The sequence below is a fragment of the Ixodes scapularis genome, unplaced genomic scaffold, assembly GCF_016920785.2.
Source record: "Ixodes scapularis isolate PalLabHiFi unplaced genomic scaffold, ASM1692078v2 PGA_scaffold1__304_contigs__length_218370807, whole genome shotgun sequence".
Lineage (NCBI taxonomy): Eukaryota > Metazoa > Arthropoda > Arachnida > Ixodida > Ixodidae > Ixodes > Ixodes scapularis.
The window spans coordinates 9,233,337-9,254,823 of record NW_024609846.1 but is presented as its reverse complement, the minus strand read 5'-3'; the positions used below and the strand labels follow the sequence as shown (position 1 = coordinate 9,254,823).

General features: G+C 47.0%; 1 protein-coding gene across 1 annotated transcript in view; it reads right to left on the bottom strand.

Moving 5' to 3' along the window:
- The window catches only part of LOC115318280 (chymotrypsin-C-like), a 42,255-nt gene extending 21,038 nt beyond the window's left edge, over positions 1 to 21,217 (bottom strand). Inside the window, exons 1-2 of the mRNA XM_042290672.1 lie at positions 21,169 to 21,217; positions 13,046 to 13,271 (exon numbers count right to left, since the gene is read on the bottom strand). Coding sequence (XP_042146606.1) covers positions 13,046 to 13,271; positions 21,169 to 21,217 — 275 coding nt within the window. The remainder of the gene's footprint in view (positions 1 to 13,045; positions 13,272 to 21,168) is intronic.
- Between the last annotated feature and the right edge of the window lie 270 nt (positions 21,218 to 21,487).

Genomic DNA, 21,487 nt, shown 5'->3' with positions numbered 1-21,487 from the left:
AGGGAAAATTACGTCTGGTGCGAGGATGAACGGGAATCTTCTAGAAGACCGTGACCAAGCGTTGCTTTCTCGGCTCTGCGGGCGGCATTACCCCCCCCCCCCCCCCTTTTAAAAGCGCATCGCCCCGATGCACTTTTAAACCACGATGCACTTTTAAACCAGCCACGAAAGGAAAACGGAAATTGCTAAAACATTTACGGTGAAACGAAAAAAAACATGCAGTGTCACAATTCTAACGCGCGTAGAACGGCTTGAGTCGAACTACCTGGACGACTTCGGGTCGTGGCTGGCGGCGTCCTGATGGTCGAGGTCCGTCGGGGATCACCTCGTAGGTCAAGTCCCCAAGGCGGCGGATGACCTTGTAGGGTCCGAAGTAGCGTTTTAAGAGTTTCTCGCTGAGGCCTTGGCGGCGAATGGGCGTCCACACCCATACCCTGTCTCCGGGCTGAAACTCCACGTCGCGGCGACGAAGGTTGTACCGGCCAGGATCCACACGTTGCTGGTCCTTTATTTGAAGACGGGCTAGCTGGCGCACTTCTGCTCGTTGGGTGAACAGTTGGGCGTCGTCGGTGCCGGCGTCCGTGGAGTCGTGGGGCAGCATGGCGTCGAGCATCGTCGTCACCTTTCTGCCGTGCACCAGCTGAAAGGGTGTACTGCCTGTAGTTTCTTGAAACGCCGTGTTGTACGCAAACGTGACGTAGGGCAACACTTCATCCCACGTCTTGTGTTCCACGTCCACGTACATCGATATCATGTCGGCGGTGGTCTTGTTTAGTCGCTCCGTCAGCCCATTGGTTTGCGGGTGGTATGCCGTGATCCGGTGGTGGTCGGTGTGGCACAGGCGGAGTATTTCTTGTGTCAGTTGCGCCATGAACGAGGATCTTCGGTCCGTAATCAGGACTCGGGGCGCGCCCTGTCGGAGGACGATAGACTCCACGAAGAACTTGGCTACTTCCACGGCGGTCCCCGGGAGGAGTGCTTTTGTCTCGGCGTACCTGGTGAGATAATCAGTTGCCACGATTATCCAACGGTTTCCCTGCGTCGACGGTGGGAAAGCTCCGAGAAGATCCATTCCAATCTGCTCGAATGGTGGAGTCGGGGGCACGATCGGTTGCAGGAGACCTGCCGGCTTCGTCGGTGGTTTCTTGCGTCGTTCGCATTCGTGGCACGAACGGACGTAGAGGTGGACAGTCTTCGGTATGTTGGGCCAGTAGTATTTTTCTCGGATCCGTGCAAGAGTCCTACTGCAGTCGAGGTGACCAGATGTTGGGTCGTCGTGGCAGGATTGGAAGATCTCTTTCCGAAGACTAGCAGGAATCACCAGTGGCCACGTCGAGTTGTTGTCCCCGAAGTTCTCTTTATAGAGGATACCGTTCCGGACGGCGAATCTTGGCACGTCACGTGAGAAGAATCGTACCCCCTCGTCCCTCCAAGTGGTCGATCAGTGCACGCAACTCAGGATCGTCGCGCTGGAGCGCTGCCATACCGTGAATGCTCACCGCGCCAAGAAAGTGGTCGTCGTCGCCGTCGTCTTTGGCACATCCGGTAGCTGACTCGACAGCTAGGGGCTCTGGACAGGCAGTCGGCGTCGCTGTGTTTTTAGCCTGACTTGTAGAGCACGGTCGCGTCGTACCCTTGCAGTCGTAGGCTCCACCGAGCGAGGCGTCCCGATGGGTCCTTCAGGCTCGCTAACCAACACAGCGCGTGGTGGTCGGTGACCACCCGAAATAAATTCCCGTACAAGTACGGGCGGAATTTCGTGATGGCCCAGACGACGGCCAGACATTCCTTCTCGGTTGTCGAGTAATTGCGTTCCGCGTTCGACAGCGTCCGGCTAGCGTATGCGATCACGCGCTCCGCACCGCCTTGTCGTTGGACCAGTACCGCTCCGAGTCCTGTACTACTGGCGTCCGTGTGAACCTCTGTTTCGGCTGATTGGTCGAAGTGGCCGAGAATCGGTGGTGACTGGAGCCGTCGCTTTAGTTCGTCGAATGCCTGTTGTTGTTCTCCCCCCCATTCGAAGTTCACGGTGTCTTTCCTAAGGTACGTTAGCGGCGCAGAAAGCCCGGCGAAATTCTGAACGAATCGCCGGTAGTATGCGCAACGTCCAAGGAATCTTCAGACGGCCTTTTTGTCGGTGGGCGGTGGAAAGGCCGCTACGGCGCGAGTTTTCTCAGGGTCAGGACCTACACCTTCCTTGCTCACAACGTGGCCCAGGAACTTCAGTTCGCCGTAGGCAAACTGGCACTTCGCCGGCTTGAGGGTGAGTCCTGTGGTCCTGATTGCCTCAAAAACGGCCCGAAGGCGTCGCAAATGCTCGTCGAAGTGTGCCGAGAATACCACAACGTCGTCGAGGTAAACGAGACAGCTCTGCCACTTGAGGCCTGCCAGGACGGTGTCCATGACACGTTGGAAAGTTGCCGGCGCCGTGCACACTCCGAAGGGCATCACTTTGAACTCATAGTCCGTCGGGCGTGACGAAGGCAGCCTTTTGTCGGTCCCGTTCGTCGACTTCAATCTGCCAGTAGCCACTCTTAAGGTCCATCGGCGAAAAGTATCGGGAGTGGCGCAGCCGGTCCTGCGTGTCGTCGATGCGGGGGAGCGGATACACGTCTTTTTTCGTGACCGCGTTGAGCTGCCGGTAGTCAACGCTGAATCGAAGCGTTCCGTCCTTCTTCTTCACGAGTACGACTGGAGAGGCCCACGAGCTGCTCGAAGGATGAATGATGTCGTCGTTGAGCATCTCTAGTACTTGTTCCTGAATGGCCCCTCGTTCCTTTGGGGAGACCTCGTACGGCGGCCGATGCACAGGGAGCGCGTCCTCGTTGGTAAGGATGCGGTGTTTAGCAACTGTTGTCTGGCGCACCCTCAACGTCGTCGCAAAGGGGAGGTCTCCGAGCTGTCGTCGTTCCGTGGCACTGAGCTTGGGGTTAACGTCGAGCTGTGGCGGCGGTGTACTGTACGGCTGACATGGCGAGGGCTCGTCGGAGATCACGGCGATTTCGGCGTTGGCCCGGAGTTCCTCGACGTGTGCTACAACGGCACCTTTCGTGAGGCGCTGCGCCTCCGGTCGAAAGTTCGTCATGAGGACCACATAACGTCCATCCTGAAGCTCTACTACGCCCCTTGCGACGCCAATTCCTCTTCCGAGAAGCAGTTGGACATTGCCTTCCAGAAGGACTTTCCCGCTGGCAACTGCATCGTTCGCGACGAGCACAAGAACACTCGACCGTGGCGGCAGGTTCACGTGGTACGCAATGACTGGGACGGCGGCTGGCGATGTTTTGGATCCCTCCGGAGGTAGCACGGGCTTTCGCAGCGTCAACCTGTTAGCTCCAAGGTCGATCACCGCACCGTACTCACAGAAGATGTCCATGCCAAAGATGACGTCTCTCGAACGGTCTTTGAGGACGACGAATTTCACGGGGCAGGTCTCTCCGTGGATGTCCACGCGCGCAGTACACCTTCCCATTGGTGTGATGAGATGCTCGCCGGCGGTTCGTATTTTCGAGCCATCCCACCGCATCATCACGTTCCGAAGGCGGCGAGAGAGCTTCCCACTTAAAACCGAATAGTCTGCTCCGGTGTCGATGAATGCCTTCATGTCGTGGCCGTCGATGATTACGTCGAGGTTACTGGACACCGTCGCAGAAGCTTCGCTCTGACGAGTCTCGTCGGTAGTGGGGGAGCCCTCCGACGTTTGTGGAGGATAGTGGCGTCGTTCGTCCTCGGGACTACCACCTCCCGGCATTGCCGCACTTAGTTTTCCCGTCGGGAGGCGATGGGTGACATGCTGTCTCGGCGAGACCGGTGGAAGGGCGACGGTGAGTGCCGGGGAGATGGTGAACGGAAGACTCGACGGGGAGACGACTCAGGAGAGGAAGAGCGACGAAGGTAGTCCTGGATGTCCCGAGGTCGCTCTCCGTAGCGTGGTCGCGGGTCGTCGAAGTGGAAGCCGCGTAGCCCCAGCTGCCGGTACGGGCAACGGCGGTAGACATGGTCGGCTTCCCCGCAATGGAAACAAAGCGGGCGTCGGTCGGCCGTTCGCTACAGGTCGGTTTTCCTGGGTGCCGGTTTATCCGGGCGCACGTACTGCCGTTCTTCGCGACGTTGGGAGTACTGTGGCGCTGGAGGTTCACGTCGTGGTGGAGCCGTAGTTTGGCGGAGAGCATGCGGCGGTCGTCTGGCCATGGCGGCGTAGGTCAGCCTCGGTTCCTCAGGGGCTTGGACGTTGACGGGAGTTTCAGGCTGCAAGGCCCGCTGTACCTCGACGCGCACGATCTCGGCGACTGACAGTGACGCCGTTCGCACAGCAGCGGGGAGCAGCTTACGGAGCTCCTCTCGGACGACGTCCTGGATAACGTCGCGGATGTCCCGGGAACGGGCGCCGAGGTCGTCATTAAGCAGCGTGGAGGCAACGACGCCGGGACGTCGTTGGTAGTAGGAGGCGCGCGCTTGGAGGGCGCGCTCCATGTTCGTTGCCTCTGTGACAAACGCTTCGACGGTGGTCGGCGGGTAACGAACGAGGCCCCTAAAGATGTCGTCCCTCACCCCGCGCATGAGGACACGCAGCTTCTTGTCATCGGTGGCTTGTGGGTCGGCACGCGCGCTCAGTCGCAGGACGTCTTGAACGAAGCTGGTGACGCTTCCGTTAGGGCCTTGCGTCCTCGTCCGAAGGAAGTCTTCGGCTCTCTCCCTTCGGTGATGACTGACGAACGCCCCTCGGAGCTCTCCTTTCAGCTGGTCTCATGACGTAGTCGATGTTTCACGATTCTCGAACCAGTGTCGCGCCGTTCCCTCGAGGGAAAAATAGAAGTTTTGCAGACGCTGTTCTGGAGTCCATTGGTTGTGCAGCGTCACCCGTTCGTATTGCTGCAATCAGACTTCGACCTCTTCGTAGATCTCGCCGTGGAAGGACGTCGGCGTACGAGGGGCGACGGGCAGATAAACGACGGGGGGTGCTGCTGTGGTCTGCGCCGTCGATGAAGCCATCGTCGTTATAGCTTGCCTTGTCCTCGCCGGGAGCGGTTCGAATTCAGGAGCTTGCCCTTGAGGACGGCGGCTGGCACGATGCTCCGAGTCTTCAACGGAGGGTCATCGGGGAATGGGGCTTGCTGAACGAGTTCTAGTAGGGGTACGTTGCACGGGTTTCCTACCCCGCACCTCCACCAGAAATGTCACGAATGAAGGTGACGAAAAGCCGAACAGTGAACTGAAAATAAAGGTTTAATGGGCGAACTTGTGCCAACCAAAAATAAGTAACGAAAGAGCGTCGAGGCAGCAGAAAAGCGGGCGGCGGTTCAGTGGCACTACAGAGCGCTAGCGAGACTGACTCGACAAGGTCGCGGGTAGCTGCTTATCTACCGTGCGTCACTATCTCGAAAGTTCGGCAAAGAAGGCTCGAGCGTCGCGCGCTCGGGGCGAGGATGAACTGGCATTTTCGAGAATAACAAAGCAGAGGGAAAGTTACGTCTGGGGTGCGAGGATGAACGGGAATCTTCTAGAAGACCGTGACCAAGCGTTGCTTTCTCGGCTCTGCGGGCGGCAATATTGTGTCTGGCTCACAAGTCTGGCTCACAACGGACGGGTCGTTGCTTGATACCCGCTTCGCCTGAAATTATTCCATCTTTTTTTTTCTTTGATGCGATTGAACTGCTATGTGACCGTTCCCGATTTTCCGGTCCCACCGAGATCGGATTTTCTGCAACACGAGCTTTTTAAACCTATCACTCTAAAGCCGAAGCGGGTCGCGAAATGCGTCACCGCTCATCTGCTAGCAGCTATTTTGAACAGGTAAAAGAACGAAATCAATAATTTTACTACAAGTCTCGACACCTTGGATTTTCGCACATGTACCGCAGCCGTCAAAGTGGTAGAATCGAAATTCACTCACGTGCGGCAGTAACCCTCTTATACTTTTTTGATTAAAGAGAGCGATCACCGATCGACTTACATCTGCGCCAATACTGTAGCTTTTTTTTAATGTGACCTTGGCCCAGGATGATAAATTTGAACATTGTTTCGGGTGTCCACAAATACGATTTTTTTTTTTTTTTTGCGTGGTTGTTTTTGTTTCTGTTTATGCGCAGTTTCTTGGTATATCTACCGCGTGAAAACTATTTAACGGCCCTTTACACTGCCCGCAAACTAGGCTTCTGGATATCTGACGCTACAATTTAATACAGAGGTACAAGCAGGAGGAGAATGTTAACAGTAAAAAAAAATTAAAGAGGTTTACAATCTCTTGTAACACCGAATAAGAGCGCAGCTCTCTAGGCGGAGGAGAAGAAGGCACGGAGAGGGGGTTGTGCCCCTCCTCCTCATCCGTACCCTTCCCTCCTCCTCGCATGCTCCCCTCCCATTTAACGGGAAATTTTTGCGCTCAATGCCCCGCTAATTTACCGGGGGAAAATTTCCCCGCTAAACTTAGCGGGCAATGTTTGTTCGCTAAATTTAGCGGGGAGTTTTTTTCGTTAAATTTAGTGGGGAATTGTTTCCGCTAAATTTAGCGGGTAAAGTTTTCCGCTAAAGTTAGTGGGGGAATTCGCCCGTAATGCAACGCGCGGTGACGCCACAACTAACGTCACACGTGACATTCGTGAAGTCACACGTGACGTCACGTGTGATGTCATTACGGGAGACGTCCCTTAATGTAACGCGTGTTACGCCGACGGCGACGCCGACGCCGGTCAATCCGGAAACGGTCACCTAAGAACTGCGCTCTAAAACTAAAGGAATGCAGTCACCTTCTTCAAAAGAAGAAAAAAAAAAAGATCGATGTCTGTTCTGGGCAATCTACGCCGAAACTTCGAAGACGATGCAGGTGTAGGGATAAGTGCTGCCAAGAGATGGCTGACGCCACGTCGAGGGAGCGTCGGCCGATTCCGGTTTTTTTGCGGGCTGGTCTACTGTCATAACACCAATCGTCCGGCCGTCCCTGAAGCAGCGCGCGCCATCTTTCGGCAGCACCTATTCCTACGCGTGCATCGCCTCCGAAGTAGCGGCGTAGATTGCACAAAAAGTGGTATCTGTTTTGTTTTCTTCTTTTCAACCAGATAAGTGTTTTTTTCCATCTGTAAACTGTTTTCACTTTTTTCCCCTCTGTAATCGATTGGAGCGCAATATGTTGAGGAACCGATTTTTTCAGGCCGTCTAAAGTGTCTCAGAAACGTTATTTAACATACAATAGCACCCCTGCGTCAGGAAAATCACGTCAATTTTACTTCTTTCTATCTTGGGAAAATGCAATTTCTTCAAATTTAAGCCATTATTTTGGGGTGTTTTAGTTTCTGGCGTATCCGGCCCTGGTCTTCTTGTTGCCTTTCTTTCATATATCTAGCATTTCCAACACGCTCTAATTGCTCAACTGTACTCGTTTCTACCTCATGAACCGTAGTAAAAAAGTCCGACTCTTCGCAGAGCATTACTCATGTCCCCATTTATGTGGAGAAGTAACATATATGCAGGTGCATTTAATATGATATATCTGTTATCTTTTTTCAAACGCCAAAATATCGCTTCTTTTTGAAAAAACAAAGTATTGTAAGAACTACTTCGCGCGGCATATGATCAATGCGCAAATATTACCTTTTTCTTTGGGTAGAAACAAGTATAGGGTCTAATTTTTAGAGTTTCTAGGAAAGCAGTTATCTCAGTTTTAGGTCAACTACGTAATTTTAATAATATAAAAAATAGAGTACGACTAGCCGTCAATATCAGTTTCTTTCCCAAATATTTGATCAAATTAGTGATCAATATGGACTACATCTAACTCATTCTAGCTCTTGCGTCTTTTGTCGCTTACTCGCTTTCTCATATAAGCATTGGGCAACCAAATTAAATTCGCAAGTAAGCAAAGAGAGCTTGGTTCTCAAGGTTAAATTTGGTTAAAATGGTAATTGCACATTCGCATTTCTTTTGTCCACAGCCACGGTGAACAATTGTAGAGGCACTACTGAAGCAGGCGACAAGGTAGGCAAACAATAATGAACCCTGCCGTCCGCACAGCTCCCGATCTATGCTTTTGGCGATCTTTCTTGAATCGCTTCCCAGAAAATGAATAACAGCTTTCGATGGACACATATTTCTGTTTAATACGATGTTGTGGCATAACACTGCACGCAACCATACCCAGTACACCCCTGCCCTTTTGCCTTCGGTATACATAACGAAGCGCGAGGCCAGCACGAAAAAAGCACCAGATTCCCGCATCGTCGGCTCAGCGTGCCCTAAATTAACTTGTTTCGGCATGCCTCGCCAGGGGAGGAGTCGCGCTGCGTACGTGCGGCGAAGCTACAGGGAGTTACAAGAAAAAAAAATTACACTTTTTTTTACCGCGAAACAAAAGTAAGCATCGCCGAACGTTCATTTTCCACCCAAAGGTGGCGCCAGAGGTCACAACCAGATGCCAAAGTTTCAGCCCGATCCGATACCTTATTCAAAAGTTATGTGATTTTCTGAAAATTTCAATGGGAAAATGGAGCCCATTTTCTCCCGTTTTCGGTTTCTGGTTCCATAGAGCCCCACGTATTCGAAAACTCCGTCGGCCGCCATTTTCCCATTGAAAGTTAAAAAAAAATCACTTATAACTTTTGATTAAGATGTCGGATCGCGCTGAAACTTTGGCATGTGGTTGCGTGAATTTTTTGGCTATTTATAGACGCTTTGCACCCGCTGTTCATGGGCGCCGCCATAACCTACCTTCAATTCAAGAACGCAGCTCATAGGCGCCCGTTTCCGCTTTAAGTAGCGTCGCTGTCGGCGTCGCCGTCGCCGTCGGCCTAACTGTCCCACTAAATTTATTGGGAAATTGAATTGGTGTTAAGGTCACGTGGTGTCAAATTTCCCTCCAAATCTGGCGGAGAAACTGAATTTGTTCATCGGTGATGTGACACAAAGTCATGTGACGTCATTCCTCCCCCCAAATTTAGGGGGAAGCTGATTTGGTGTTGATGTCAAGTGGCGTCTATTTTCCAAATAAATTTAGCGGGGAACTGTGGGAGAAGGGGAGGACACGGAGGAGGGGAAAAGGGAAGGTACGCAGAGCCAGGAGGGGAAAGTACGGATGTGGAGGAGGGAAGAGGAGAGGAGGAGGAGAAGGGGAGAGTAAGGGGATGAGAAAAGGAGGAAGAGAAATGAAGGGGAGGAGGAGCAGCAGAGGAGGACGGAAGGGGGAGTTATAAAGGAAGAGGGTAGGAGAAGGAGAGGGCGTGGACGAAAAGGAGAGGCGCACCCTTTCCTCCTCCTTCTCAAGAGCTGCGCTTTAATTGCGCATTACAGAAATTGGTAAACGTCTTTCACTTTTTCTTTCTTCTTACTCCGTTTGCTTCACTTCATTATTGCCATAGCAGGTGAGGTAATTGTCATTTTATATTCTACTGTGTCCTTCTCCCCAGCTTTCGCACTTGTGGAGGCTTGTCAACGACGCCTTCAGTGACTCGGATTCTCGTTGAGAGAAAGAAAGGTCAGCAATGGCGGCTGTAATCTGGCGCGTGTATAAAGCGTCTGTTACCCTTGAGGATAAATTTTTAGACCCACCTTAAGATTTCTACGTTTTATAATTGAGTTTTTTGCTATATGTTCACTCTTTTGCATTTCTTTAGAATCAACAGTAAGAAGTTATATATGAAAATACTTTTTAAATTATGCTTTGCTTCCCTTACTACGAGCGCACATCAGTTTTGTTCTGATATATTGGCATCTTGTTTAATATAACAAGTGGATATAAACATTTTGGGTCATTTTAACGAATCTGCTTCCTTAGAAACACTTGTAATTGCGTGACAAAACACGCTGGATAATTTAGTAGAACATATAGACACACTAAAGCGGTATTTATTTTGCACTCTCGTTTCAAAGTTTTCTGTAAACAAATGGGGCTTTTACTCCGTTTGGGCCTGTTTTCCATAAAAATCAAGGGATCTTAAAAGAAATGTGGCGAAATATCTTGGAAAAGGTATGTTGACATCGCCAATATTAAATAGGGTTCTGAGTTTTAGGATAAACCGAAAACTTACGAAACACTCCCGTCGTTAAATTTCAGGTCAATGCGTTTTTTTTTTCCGGTAAACACCAAACCTCAATATGCCTGTAGCCCCCACCCAAAATAAAAACTTTTTTTACAATTAAGCTTGATCAGCACACACGGTCAATGGTTCTGGGAAGAGGCCACCACAGTTTCTAATCTTGGACCATTGTAAGAAGGAGTCCTTCGGATTACATCGTCAAGGTTCATTCAGCATAACATGTCATTGTACTTTTACGTCGCGACAAAAGCAACTGTTTTGGTTTTAGTTTGGGACGTCATATCTTTATTTAAGAGGAAGGAGAGTTGGGGTGCTTTTGTAACATTGATAACTGTGCACCATAGAGATTGCCCAAATAGGGCAAAACGGGCAGCTGAATCTTCTCCTTTTACATACTTTACCACTTCACCTCGGTCGGCCACAAGTAGGTTGATGGAATATAGGGCGGGATGAATACCAGCTTCTCGGCAGCGACTTCCAGGAGTTTAATGCCTTTAAGGTATCGACGCTTATCAAAGCAACACTTGTGTGGAACTCTTGTCGTTGGACGAATTAGCAAGAGTGATGGCACGAGCGCGAAATTCAGCTGAGAAGATATTAGGTTGCAAATGTGTTCCGGGATGTAGATGATTTTCTGGTTTTGTTAGATGCCGATGCCTTGTCCTTTCTTTCGGCAATGTCTCACGTTTTAGGAATTTTTAGTGATTGCCTTTCGCCACTTTTTTCGACTCATGAGGTGCCTGAGGCAGAATGTATCCGATTCTTGGATTTGATTTTAACTATTCGTCCATGCCATGTTTGTGAGGGCTATGAGCCGCGTGCTGGAAAGCCGCGGTTGCCCTTCGTGTCCGCTCCCTCAAACATTGTTAAGCGGGCAATTGCGAGGACTTGCTATACACATGTTCTGCGAAGGTCTTGATATCACAAAATGCAACATAGCTGTGACAAGAAAACTGAACAGCTCGCAGATGCTGAATTCACCTTCCACGCGTTAACAGCGGTCGCCGAGTCTCTGCTCAAAGATTTCAATGGCAGGCCTGTGACAAGTGGAGAACAGGTCAACAAATAAAAGGGAAAGAAGAATTTCGTTCTCATTCCCTTTATTCACGACCTGGGTCACAACCTAAAACGCATTGCGGGCAGGTTTGACGTCGACGTTTTATTCTCTGCTCCGGACATGTCGTCCAGGTTGTGCGGAACTGTTAACCCCTCTACGAAAGAGGCCACGGCTTGCAACATGAGGCATCGGGGATCGCTTCGCCGCGTGCTCTGAGGGACTGGTTTATTCTCTTCCTCTAACGTGGGGAAAGCGTTTCGTTGGCCAGACGAGCCGCTGTCTCAATGACGGGTTAAGAGAGCTCGCTTACAGTGTCTCCACAACCGTGTCTGGTCATGTAGGCGTTCAGTGCCGTGACTGTGGTTGCGTACCCGACTTCGAACGGTGTGAGGAAGCGTCACAGGAACCAGCTTACTGGTGAAAATCTGGAGGCTGTTGATTAAGCGAGGTTGGACGCTGCATGTGTAAGCAGTCCATCTGTGGCCCTATCTGGCAAAGAGATTAATTTTCTAGATCTCTGGCTTGCCTTTTTTTGAACACGTGCTCTGTACGGCTGTGAAATAGCCGCTTTTTATTTTTTGTCCAGTATGTATCCGGTGGGCAGAATTCTTCCTTTAGTTTCTTCTCTTTTGTTTGTGAAAATGCGAATATATATTGCAATATTGCGATCAATAAACTCGTTTGTAAGTCAGCGCTGCGTCCGTGTTACTTCTTCGTCTAGACTTCGTCTTTTCGCGCTGTTTTTAACTCACAAATATTATTTCCTACTGGAGTGTTTTATTTTTTTTTAATTTTTTTTACCTAGCATACCTTTACGGCCAAATATTACTTGCGTATTTATTTATTTTTGATGGGAATCACCGCGAAATTAAATTCCAAGTTTTAGAGGAATGGAAATAAAACAAAAAGAAACTTCGGTAAATTTGGAATTTTCGCCTTAGAATAAACGGCGAAAAACACCCACCGAAGTTCAGGAAAAATAGACTTCGAAAATACAAAATCGTACAATAGCACATACAAGTCTATTTACTTATTTGAAACCAATCCGTGAGGTTCAAATTTAGGCCTCGATCGTCTGACTTGGAGTTACCCTATAGGCCAAGGAGCCCCTTGCAAACAAGCCCCAACCATGTGGGGGCACAGGCGCAGTTCCCGCGCGAGGTGTTGGCACCGCGCCAGCGCAAAAACCAGATTCGCGTGAAGTAGAGGTCTGCGCATGCGCCCTGCCATTACCTGCAGCGTGACGCCAGGGCCGCGGTACACAAATTAAAGTGCAACTTAGATATGTACCAACGTTTTTAGAAGAACAATCCGGTTATGGGGGGGGGGGGGGGGGGGGGGCGATTTATATTTCATCTTTTCTCTGAAAACGACCGTTTAATAAGCCGCAACTTGTATAAAGTTGCGACTTACACACGGAAACATCCCTTACGGCAAACATCGCAAAAACGAAAACAAGACATTAACAGTTTGCGTCACTTTTACCACTTCAATTTAAAAAAAGAGCGATCACTTATCCAATTACATATTGGCTCAAGAGTGAAGTTACGAACACTGGTTATTTGTTAGTTTTTACAGATATTAAAATTGAGAAGTGTTCCGTAAAGGATTACGTAATTGCAGCCCCAAAACTTGCCTGCCTCGCCTGTGTACGGTCTTAATCGCAGTTACCGGGAACAGGGGAACGCTTGGCATCAGACGCTATCAGAGTATTCGGCATGACAATGCTTCAGTGTAGTGATTCGGGCGGTCTGCAGTTGTAGCTGGGCTGGTAGTGTGTTCTGGTAGTACCCGAGAACACGAGCACTTATGTCCCCGCTAACGGTTAAGATAGCATACTTCGTGAAGAGTTGGACTTTCATTAAATCACTTAAACCAATGTCAAATCTAGGAACTCAACGGGGGCTCTCGAAACTGAATCCTTGTTTTGGAAAAAAAGAAGTTGGAGTAAATGTATACATACCTATAGCAATGAGCAGCAGTTAAAACAAACTGGCGGCTTATTAAAACGCCACCACAAGTGAATTGGTCTTCTGCAGTATACAGTCCCACCATCCACGGCCAGTGGCCAGGAGTCGCTTCGGTACCATTAATAATTCGCTCAGAAACGGTATTCTGCACTCCTCTTCGTCCACATATCTTCATTAAGTCATCTTTCTCTTTGTTTGCGTATCTTGAGCACACCCCTGCTGTAAATGGCAAGTAGGAGATGACCGTGTTTATATGATGAGATCTAGGTGATGAGATCTAAAAGTTATATGATGAGATCTATCTAGGTGATGCGATCTAAAGATTATATGATGAGATCTATCTAGGTGGTGAGATCTAAAGATTATATGATGAGATCTAAAGATAGTTTGGGAAAGCTTGTTGGGTTGAGGTGGATCGGTTCACTTACACTGCTCTTATAGAAATTCAGCTGTGCAGGAATAATCAAACGACTCCACGTCGACTAAACGAAATAATTCTGAACAATACTACGAGACTCATCGAGAAGGTTGACATCGCTTTCTTGAGATCTATAGTCACATTTTGATTAAATCCTTCCTGTTACATTTATTTATATTGTAAAATTTACGTATCTTGGTGCGGTTTGCAGGGATATAACAAATAAACAAAGATAAAGGCATAAACCATGAATGATAATATTTTCTTCAGTAAAATCTTAATCAAGTTATTGTTTTCTGAAATAAACGAAGAACACATCACAGTATACAATAGTAAGGGTACAGGCGAGCTAGTGGATGTTAACCACGTTGAATATACCTGAGAATGGGGTAGAAAAGAACATAAAAGTCGAAGAAACAGAAAGGGGCAGGACGACGTCTCAAACTCAGCTACCAGGTTTATTTAGTCCTCCTTGTTATATGTCCACAAACAGCCCACCACCAACCACAAAGGGGCAACTCTAACCAGTTCAACCGCCAAACCCTCCAGACAGTCACTACCAACACAAAGGGACAACCTCGAAACAGTCCAAACGCCAAATCCTGTAATTCCAAAGTAGTGCTATGGACGGCCTTCATGCCGATTCACAAAGATAACTCAGCAATCTACCCCAAAATATAACAAAAGGACCATTACCTATTCCAAAGTAACAAAGATTCACACACATACACAAAAAAAAAACCTTTTTCCACTTAAAATGTTTCTCTTTACACCTCGACGAATGGATGACACGCACTTAACCTAAACGGTGCAAAGATGAACAGTACAGCATTTCCCCCCTCCCCCCCCCCCCCCGAAAAAAAAATTATCATTATATTTTTAAAAAACTTTTGGGAATTTTTACCGAACTGTAGCGACGCCTGGCTTATGCACTTACCTAAAGACTTTATTCGCACCGTCTTCCTTACTAGCCTTTTTGTATCATTCCTCTCCTTGTGAATGATTACTGTCTCCGACCAAATAGTAGCGCAGTTGTTACATTCGTTGACATGTTTTGCGATTTCTGGTTTTGCGAACAATGCACCGAACTCAGAAATCGGAAAACATGTCAAAGAAATGTAACAACTGCACTGCTATTTGGTCGGAGTCAGAAATCATTCACAAGGAGAGGAATGATACAAAAAGGCTAGTAAGGGAGACGGCGCAAATAAAGTCTTTAGGTAATTGCATAAGCCAGGCGTCGCTACAGTTCGATAAAAATTCCCAAAAGTTTTTTTCAAAATATAATTACAATTATTTATTTATTTTTTCTGGGGGGGGGGGGGGGAAGGGGGAAATGCTGTACTGTTCATCTTTGCACCGTTTTAGGTTAAGTGCGTGTCATCCATTCGTCGAGGAGGAAAGAGAAACATTTTAAGTGGAAAAAGGTTTTTTTTTTTTGCATGTGTGTGTGAATATTTGTTACTTTCGAATAGGTAATGGTCCTTTTGTTATATTTTGGGGGAGAATGCTGAGTTATCTTTGTGAATGGGCATAAAAGCCGTCCATAGCGCTACTTTGGAATTACAGGGTTTGGCGTTTGAACTGTTTAGAGGTTTTCCCTTTGTGTCGGTAGTGACTGTCTGGAGGGTTTGGCGGTTGAACTGGTTAGAGTTGCCCTTTGTGGCTGGTGGTGGGCTGTTTGTGGACTATATAAGAAGGAGGACTAAATAAACCTGGTAGCTGAGTTTGAGACGTCGAAAAGAACATAAAAGTCGAAGAAACAGAACGGGACACCGTTCTGTTTCTTCGACTTTTATGTTCTTTTCTACTCCAGTCTCAGGTATATTTAACATGGTTAACATCACAGTATAGAAAACTTTCTGTAGCGGCGTCACCATTAATGAACATCTCATGGCAGATTGTTTCAAATAGCCCCTCAAAAGAAAAAAACAAAATCAACAGTTTGGATAAGACACGCGTGTTAAAAAAAAAAAAAAAAAAAAAACACATTTTACGCAAAAAAAAAAAAAAAAAACATTTTAAAGCAACGTTGACGGCGCTATGCGCGGTTGTGTCGGCAGTCACCTCCTTTCCACCTATTTTTTTCTCTCGGCATTTCGGGCGCGTGGTAAAGAGGTGGATCGACTTCGCCTTCACGACCGAGATGGTCATTCCGGGATGACCAGTGACGTTATGGACTTCGCGGGAAGAATTTCAACTAAATCTCTCGCCGTCGATATTGCTCTAAAATATCTTCTTTTCATAAAATTTATTTGTTGAACAACGTGTCCCTACCAGACTATTAAACATTTCTTTTTCGTTTCAAAGGCCTTCTTATGGAACTGTAGATGTGAACAAAAGAACGTTGGTCAAACTGCGTTATCAAATGCATATTCTATTCCTGAGACTTTCTAAGCACGCTATTTTCTTCGTGGAAACATTACTTTGTAATACGTGCCCATCTAAGCACTCTCAACATTTTTTTTTTCTTTTCGTTTGAGCCTTTTGCTTTTAAGAGCCCATAACAAAGGCGACAATAAATAAATGTGGTATAAATGAGCACACCATTTCAGAGCTGTGATTGTGCTCAAATGAACGTAAGAGCGTTGTATGAGTCACTTAAGCCCGAGTCCCACTGGAGCGACGAACAGAAACAAAAAAAAAGCGACAAGCCTCAAACACAAATAGGATGCTCACGATGGTACTTTCGGCAGGCGTTTAGTCGTTCGGTACTCGCGAAGTAAGCACGAGTGATTGCAAGCCTGTCAAAGACACCCTCGCGTGCATGGTGCTCGTGTTAGAGCATAGACACCTTTATTCTACAAAGCCCGTCAAATCACGAAAGACTCTGGATTGAAGCCTGTACCTGTTTGTTTCTGTTTGTTGCTCTAGTGGAACTTGGGTGTCACAATACCGAGTTGGACAGGATACAAACTCGCAACGTATTTTGAGCAGCACTCAGATTACTTGCAATATGTATTGTCTTGAATAGAACACGAACATATTTCGAGATGTAAACTAACTATTTTTGCTAATATTTGACAAGCAGAGAAACAAGTGATAAAGTTATATATTTTTTTTAATATTAACGAAAATAAAGTCCCCTCTCAGTAAAAATCTAATTCTCCGGTGATCTCTCTAGGGGCCCTTCACCACATACACAAATGACTTCCCCAGGGAAACCTAGTTGCCATAGGTTTAGTTCACTTCACACGGATCTAAATTATAAAACAGAATTCGAGAATGCAGGCTAAGAAGTCCTACAATAATTATGGCGTAGATGGGATTCAACTTAATTTAGGCATGGCACCTGCTGTTTCATTGTCTGTCGACAGGCCCGCTTCATAAAACGTTCCGATATGAGTGCACAGAGGTGTGGCATCCATAACCCGAGAAACGCGCAAATTATTCTCAGGGTCGCCCCTCCTTTTAATTGCCTACGTCTCAGTCGAGCTGCATGTTATTGCCAGAAAAAAAAATGCTTTATTTACCTGGATACTATGGATAAAGTCACAAAAGCAGAATGTGTTTACGCGCGATTCTCTGGTGATTGTGATGGACATTGCAGTTTCTCATTTCTTTGGTTATTTCATGTTGATTTATTCTAGCTGTCGTTTTTATGTGCTTGTGGGCACATCTTTTATTTTTCGTTCATTTGAAATTTCAGTGAACTGTTCGAATGTGGACGAAATACCGCCGAAAGCCGGTGATCGCGTTGAAACCGTTAGTACAAACCACCGTAGTAGAGACGAAGTCACCTAGCTTTGCGTTTATAGGCCACATGCAAACTTCTTGTCAACTATCATCATCATGCTATTCGCATCCGGCATATTGTTTCTTTCACATCTTCCAGTTGTCGACAAGGCGCGTCTCCATTTAACAACAGGGTGAAACAAGGAGACGGCAGGCTCTTTAAATCGACTGGAAAATTCGGTTTCTTAACCTATCGCGCTACGACTTTGTGCAACGTTGCCCACAGATGGTGCATTCTTTTTGTAAAATTTGTAAAGAGCGAACTTACCTGAGGAAAAATTAAAGAAAGAAAAAGGCTTATCTCCTATGGAAACGCAGCGACGCCACCGGTCTGCAAACAACACGGCACCGTTTCGCACGGGAGACAAGAGATGGCGCAAGCGGTCGCGACGCCAACTGCCGCCAACGAACGAGCAGACGACGCCAAGAGCCGGCCCTTTTGCAGACAAGAAACTGCAGTTCCTTGCTGTTACCGCGCCCGTCTTTTTTGTTTCTGCGACTGTCGCCGCCTGCGGAACGCGCGCCGCTTTTGAGTCGAAAAGATCGTCTGCTAAAAAGGCCTGCTCTCGGCGCCGTATGGTCGTTCGTTGGCGGCGTTTGTTGCGCCATCTCTTGTCTCCCGTGCGAAACGGCGCCGCGTTGTTTGCAGACCGGTGGCGTTGCTGCGTTTCCATAGGAGCTAAGCCTTTTTCTTTCTTTACTTTTTCCTCAGGTAAGTTCGCTCATCGCAAATTTTACAAAAAAATATGCACCATCTGTGGGCAACGCTGCACAAAATCGTAGCGCAATAGGTTAAGAAACCGAATTTTCCGGTCGATTTAAAGAGCCTGCCGTCTCCTTGTTTCACCCTGTAGGTTTTCATAATATTAGGAGAATTTATTGGTGCACCCAATGAGTTCCTATTTATTAACTGTTTAAGAAGAAAAGAAAAACAGTAGCGATATTTTGTAAAAAATAGGCTACTTCCGAAATTTCCTGCATGCAACACTGGGTGTGTGGCAGTATGGGGCATCCTTGGACAGGGTAGGGTGTACCACACCCTAGCCATGGAAAGGAATGACGTGGTTTCGGTTTCGTTCGCCACGTCTTCTCAGCACTGCAGGAAAATTAATTGAACGCTCGATTTTTGCACCCATTGACCCTCGTAACAGCCTTCGTTGAAACACTAACCTACATGGGCAGTATCGACATGCCTAGAGTTTGCGACGAGTAGCAGTACGGCGGGCCGCGTCCCATCCGGTGAAAACTGATCAAGTTTCACCCGTTTTCATCTAAAGCCATCTTAGTTTACCAGTATTTAATGGAAGAATTGCCGGCAGGCTACTATCGCTTACCAGATTTTGCTGGAATTTTACCGGCAGCCAGTTTTGTTTACCAGACGACCCGGCTTTGCTGGAAGTTTCACCGGCTGTCATTCGTTTCCTCATGCACCCTCTCTCTCTTCCATTGGTTGCGTGGAAAAAATGTGAAGGAGACTTTTTGCTGTCTCTTTCGAAGAAAACCGGTTTCCTTGTCTATCAACGAGCAACGACAACGAACGGACGCTCAGTGTCGGGTTCCCGTACCATGCGCGCGACCTGTATCGTCCTTAGCAGATGGGCGTGCGGATAAACCAAATCTTTCAGTGACATTTTTTTGCGCCTCTTCATCCGTCCGACTTCAGAAGCATCCAGCGAGGGAAAACGACGCCGGAGACGCCACTGTGTCGGCATCATGGGTGACACCGTGACTGTGCCCTTGATTTCCCAACGGCGGCGTATGATGGTTGCGCGTTAGTTGTTTTCACTAAACGTGCTTCTGACAGTGTGTGTGTGGGTGTGTCCGTGTGGTTCACCTTCTCGGTTTTATTATTTGAACTACCGTAAATCTAGGAATTTCCCCAGCTGCATTTTTTTTTTTGCGAAAAGTAACACGGTTGTTTCTATTTGTTCTGGCTTCTTTTGTCTACAGCTGTGCAAATTATTTCACTGGTATCGACCCTGTGAAATGAAGATATGGAACTTTCAGGTCTATATAAACTAACCGTTTTAATTATTACCGAATCGTCGAGCATCTGGTAAACTTGTACCACCCACAATTCATCGGATACTTCCTAAGTGCCTTCCGTTGACGTCCGAAAAAAACAACAAAAAACGTTCTGACGAATTCCGAAAAATCCGGTGATTGCCGATAAATTCTGGTGAATTCAGGAAAATTCGGTGACTTCCGGTAAGTTCCTGTTTTACCGGAAGTAAAAAGAGACCCATAATTCAGTAACATAGATTTTTTTTTTCTGGAAATGAAACGCCGGCGAAAAATCCGGAGACTATCGTTAAATTCCGGCGTCAACGGTAGTGAAAAGAGTCACATAATTCAGTAAAATAATTTCTTACTGGCAGTAAAATTCCGGTAAAAAAATCATTTTCAATAGAGATACTTTCCTGGCGGCCTGGCTACAACTCAACAGTGCAGTATGACAGCCCCCGAGTGACGGATGTTTTTTTAGGAAGTCTAGGGCAGTGGTGAATATACACAAGCTCACCTGCCTTCTCATAGTAGTTTTGTAGAAAATAGTTCTTATACTTTTAGATATATGCATGGACGTCAATGCAACAGCGTAGACAAATAATTAGCGATAAAATGATAAAGATTAATTGGGTTAGAATTTTAATCAATGCCTGGTCCCACTTAAAACATAAAACAGGTTTTCCCAAAGTCTCTGAATTTAAGAATACTTAATAATTCAAATAATAATGCTGCACACCATTCCAGGATTTCAGCGCCTAACTGTATTGATGAGAGAAACATTGCAAATATATTTTTTATATCTGACATTCCTGACTAATTTTCCATGTATGTGGCAATTCAGTTGCTTTGTTCAACGCAGTATCTGTATACGACCAGGAACTTTGCATTAAAATGAACGCTAACGGTTATCCGAGAACTTGATGTAAGGTTTTCAACACTCAATTTTTTACGCTTGGCAACAAATACTCAAACTGCAGATTCACTTAATTAGGTACGTGCAGAATATACCAATTAAAGCGAAGGAGGGGAAACTCATAACAAAGATACGTTTGGAATTATGTTTTTCTGCGTTTGTATATGAATGCCGAAAGCATTTTTTTTTACACTTCTGCGCATTTTTCTCACTCTGCACTGCAGGTGGAGCATTGTGTATCCTGTCATTTCGCAGCTAAGCATTTGCTAGGTAGCCAACTTCAGGTTTCCGCGTAAACAATTTATTGAACAACACGGAAGTTTGTTGCGAACTCAAATGTCGAAGAGCATGCACAAATATGAAAGGATCAACCCTTAGACCTTTTCGCTTTAATCTTAGCTTTGTGCTGAAACTACGCGTAATGTTTGGTTGTTTGTTTTTCTTTTCTTTGCAATACGGCACGTTTGCCGCAAGCCTTGTCTTCCAGAACATCCGCTCTGCTCCGAAGCCGATTTCTTTTTTTCCGAAACGCATCGCTTCCATCTTCACCGTCTAAATAAATCACGCAGGGTGAACGGGGCGCGTCCTGTGCTTACTTTTTTGCGTGATTTGGTTCAGCCGGTGATTTCAAAGGCCCAAAAACGACGAGAGCCATGACCATGCACATTTGGCGGTTCACGCCTGGCTCCATCGAGTCGTAGCGTTGGCTGGGTTGGGGCTAAATCTAGGATCTAGCAAAATGTAATATTTTCAGACTTGCGAATTAGGGATTACCGGATAGCGATGGTGATTTGCATTTTGTAGATATTACCTAGCGCCTCCTTGAAAGAGACCCTTGAATTATTGGTGGAACATTCGGAATCTTTCTGGCTTCTTGGTTCGAAAAGTCAAAAAATTATTCCAGGTACATTTTGCTCAAACTTTACGCACTAAGTCCCCCGGGTAAGTTTTTTTTTCATTTTTTCTTAATCCCAGATTAAGTTTATATGTTTGAGGATTTAGAGTGTTTTGATCATAGATCGTGAGAGGAAATGTTTACTTACCGAAAAATGTGCTGACAATAAGCATGAAACCGAGTTGTCGTGAGCTCATACTTCCTACCTACAAGACGATAACACGCAGCTTCCGTTTTTGAGCGTTTAAACCAGGTTATTTCTTATATCTAAGCTATCGATGAATGACAGAAGCCTCTGGCTACAGCTACGTGAAGTTATACATATACTAAAAAGCCTCTCGCGAGTGGGCGTCTGTTTTTGTATAAGAAGCTCTCGACGTCTGGCTTACGTCCTAACTAGCGCTGACGTCAGGACTCGCCCATCCCGAGCAGATGGCAGGGAGCCTATCAACGCAAAGTACCACTAT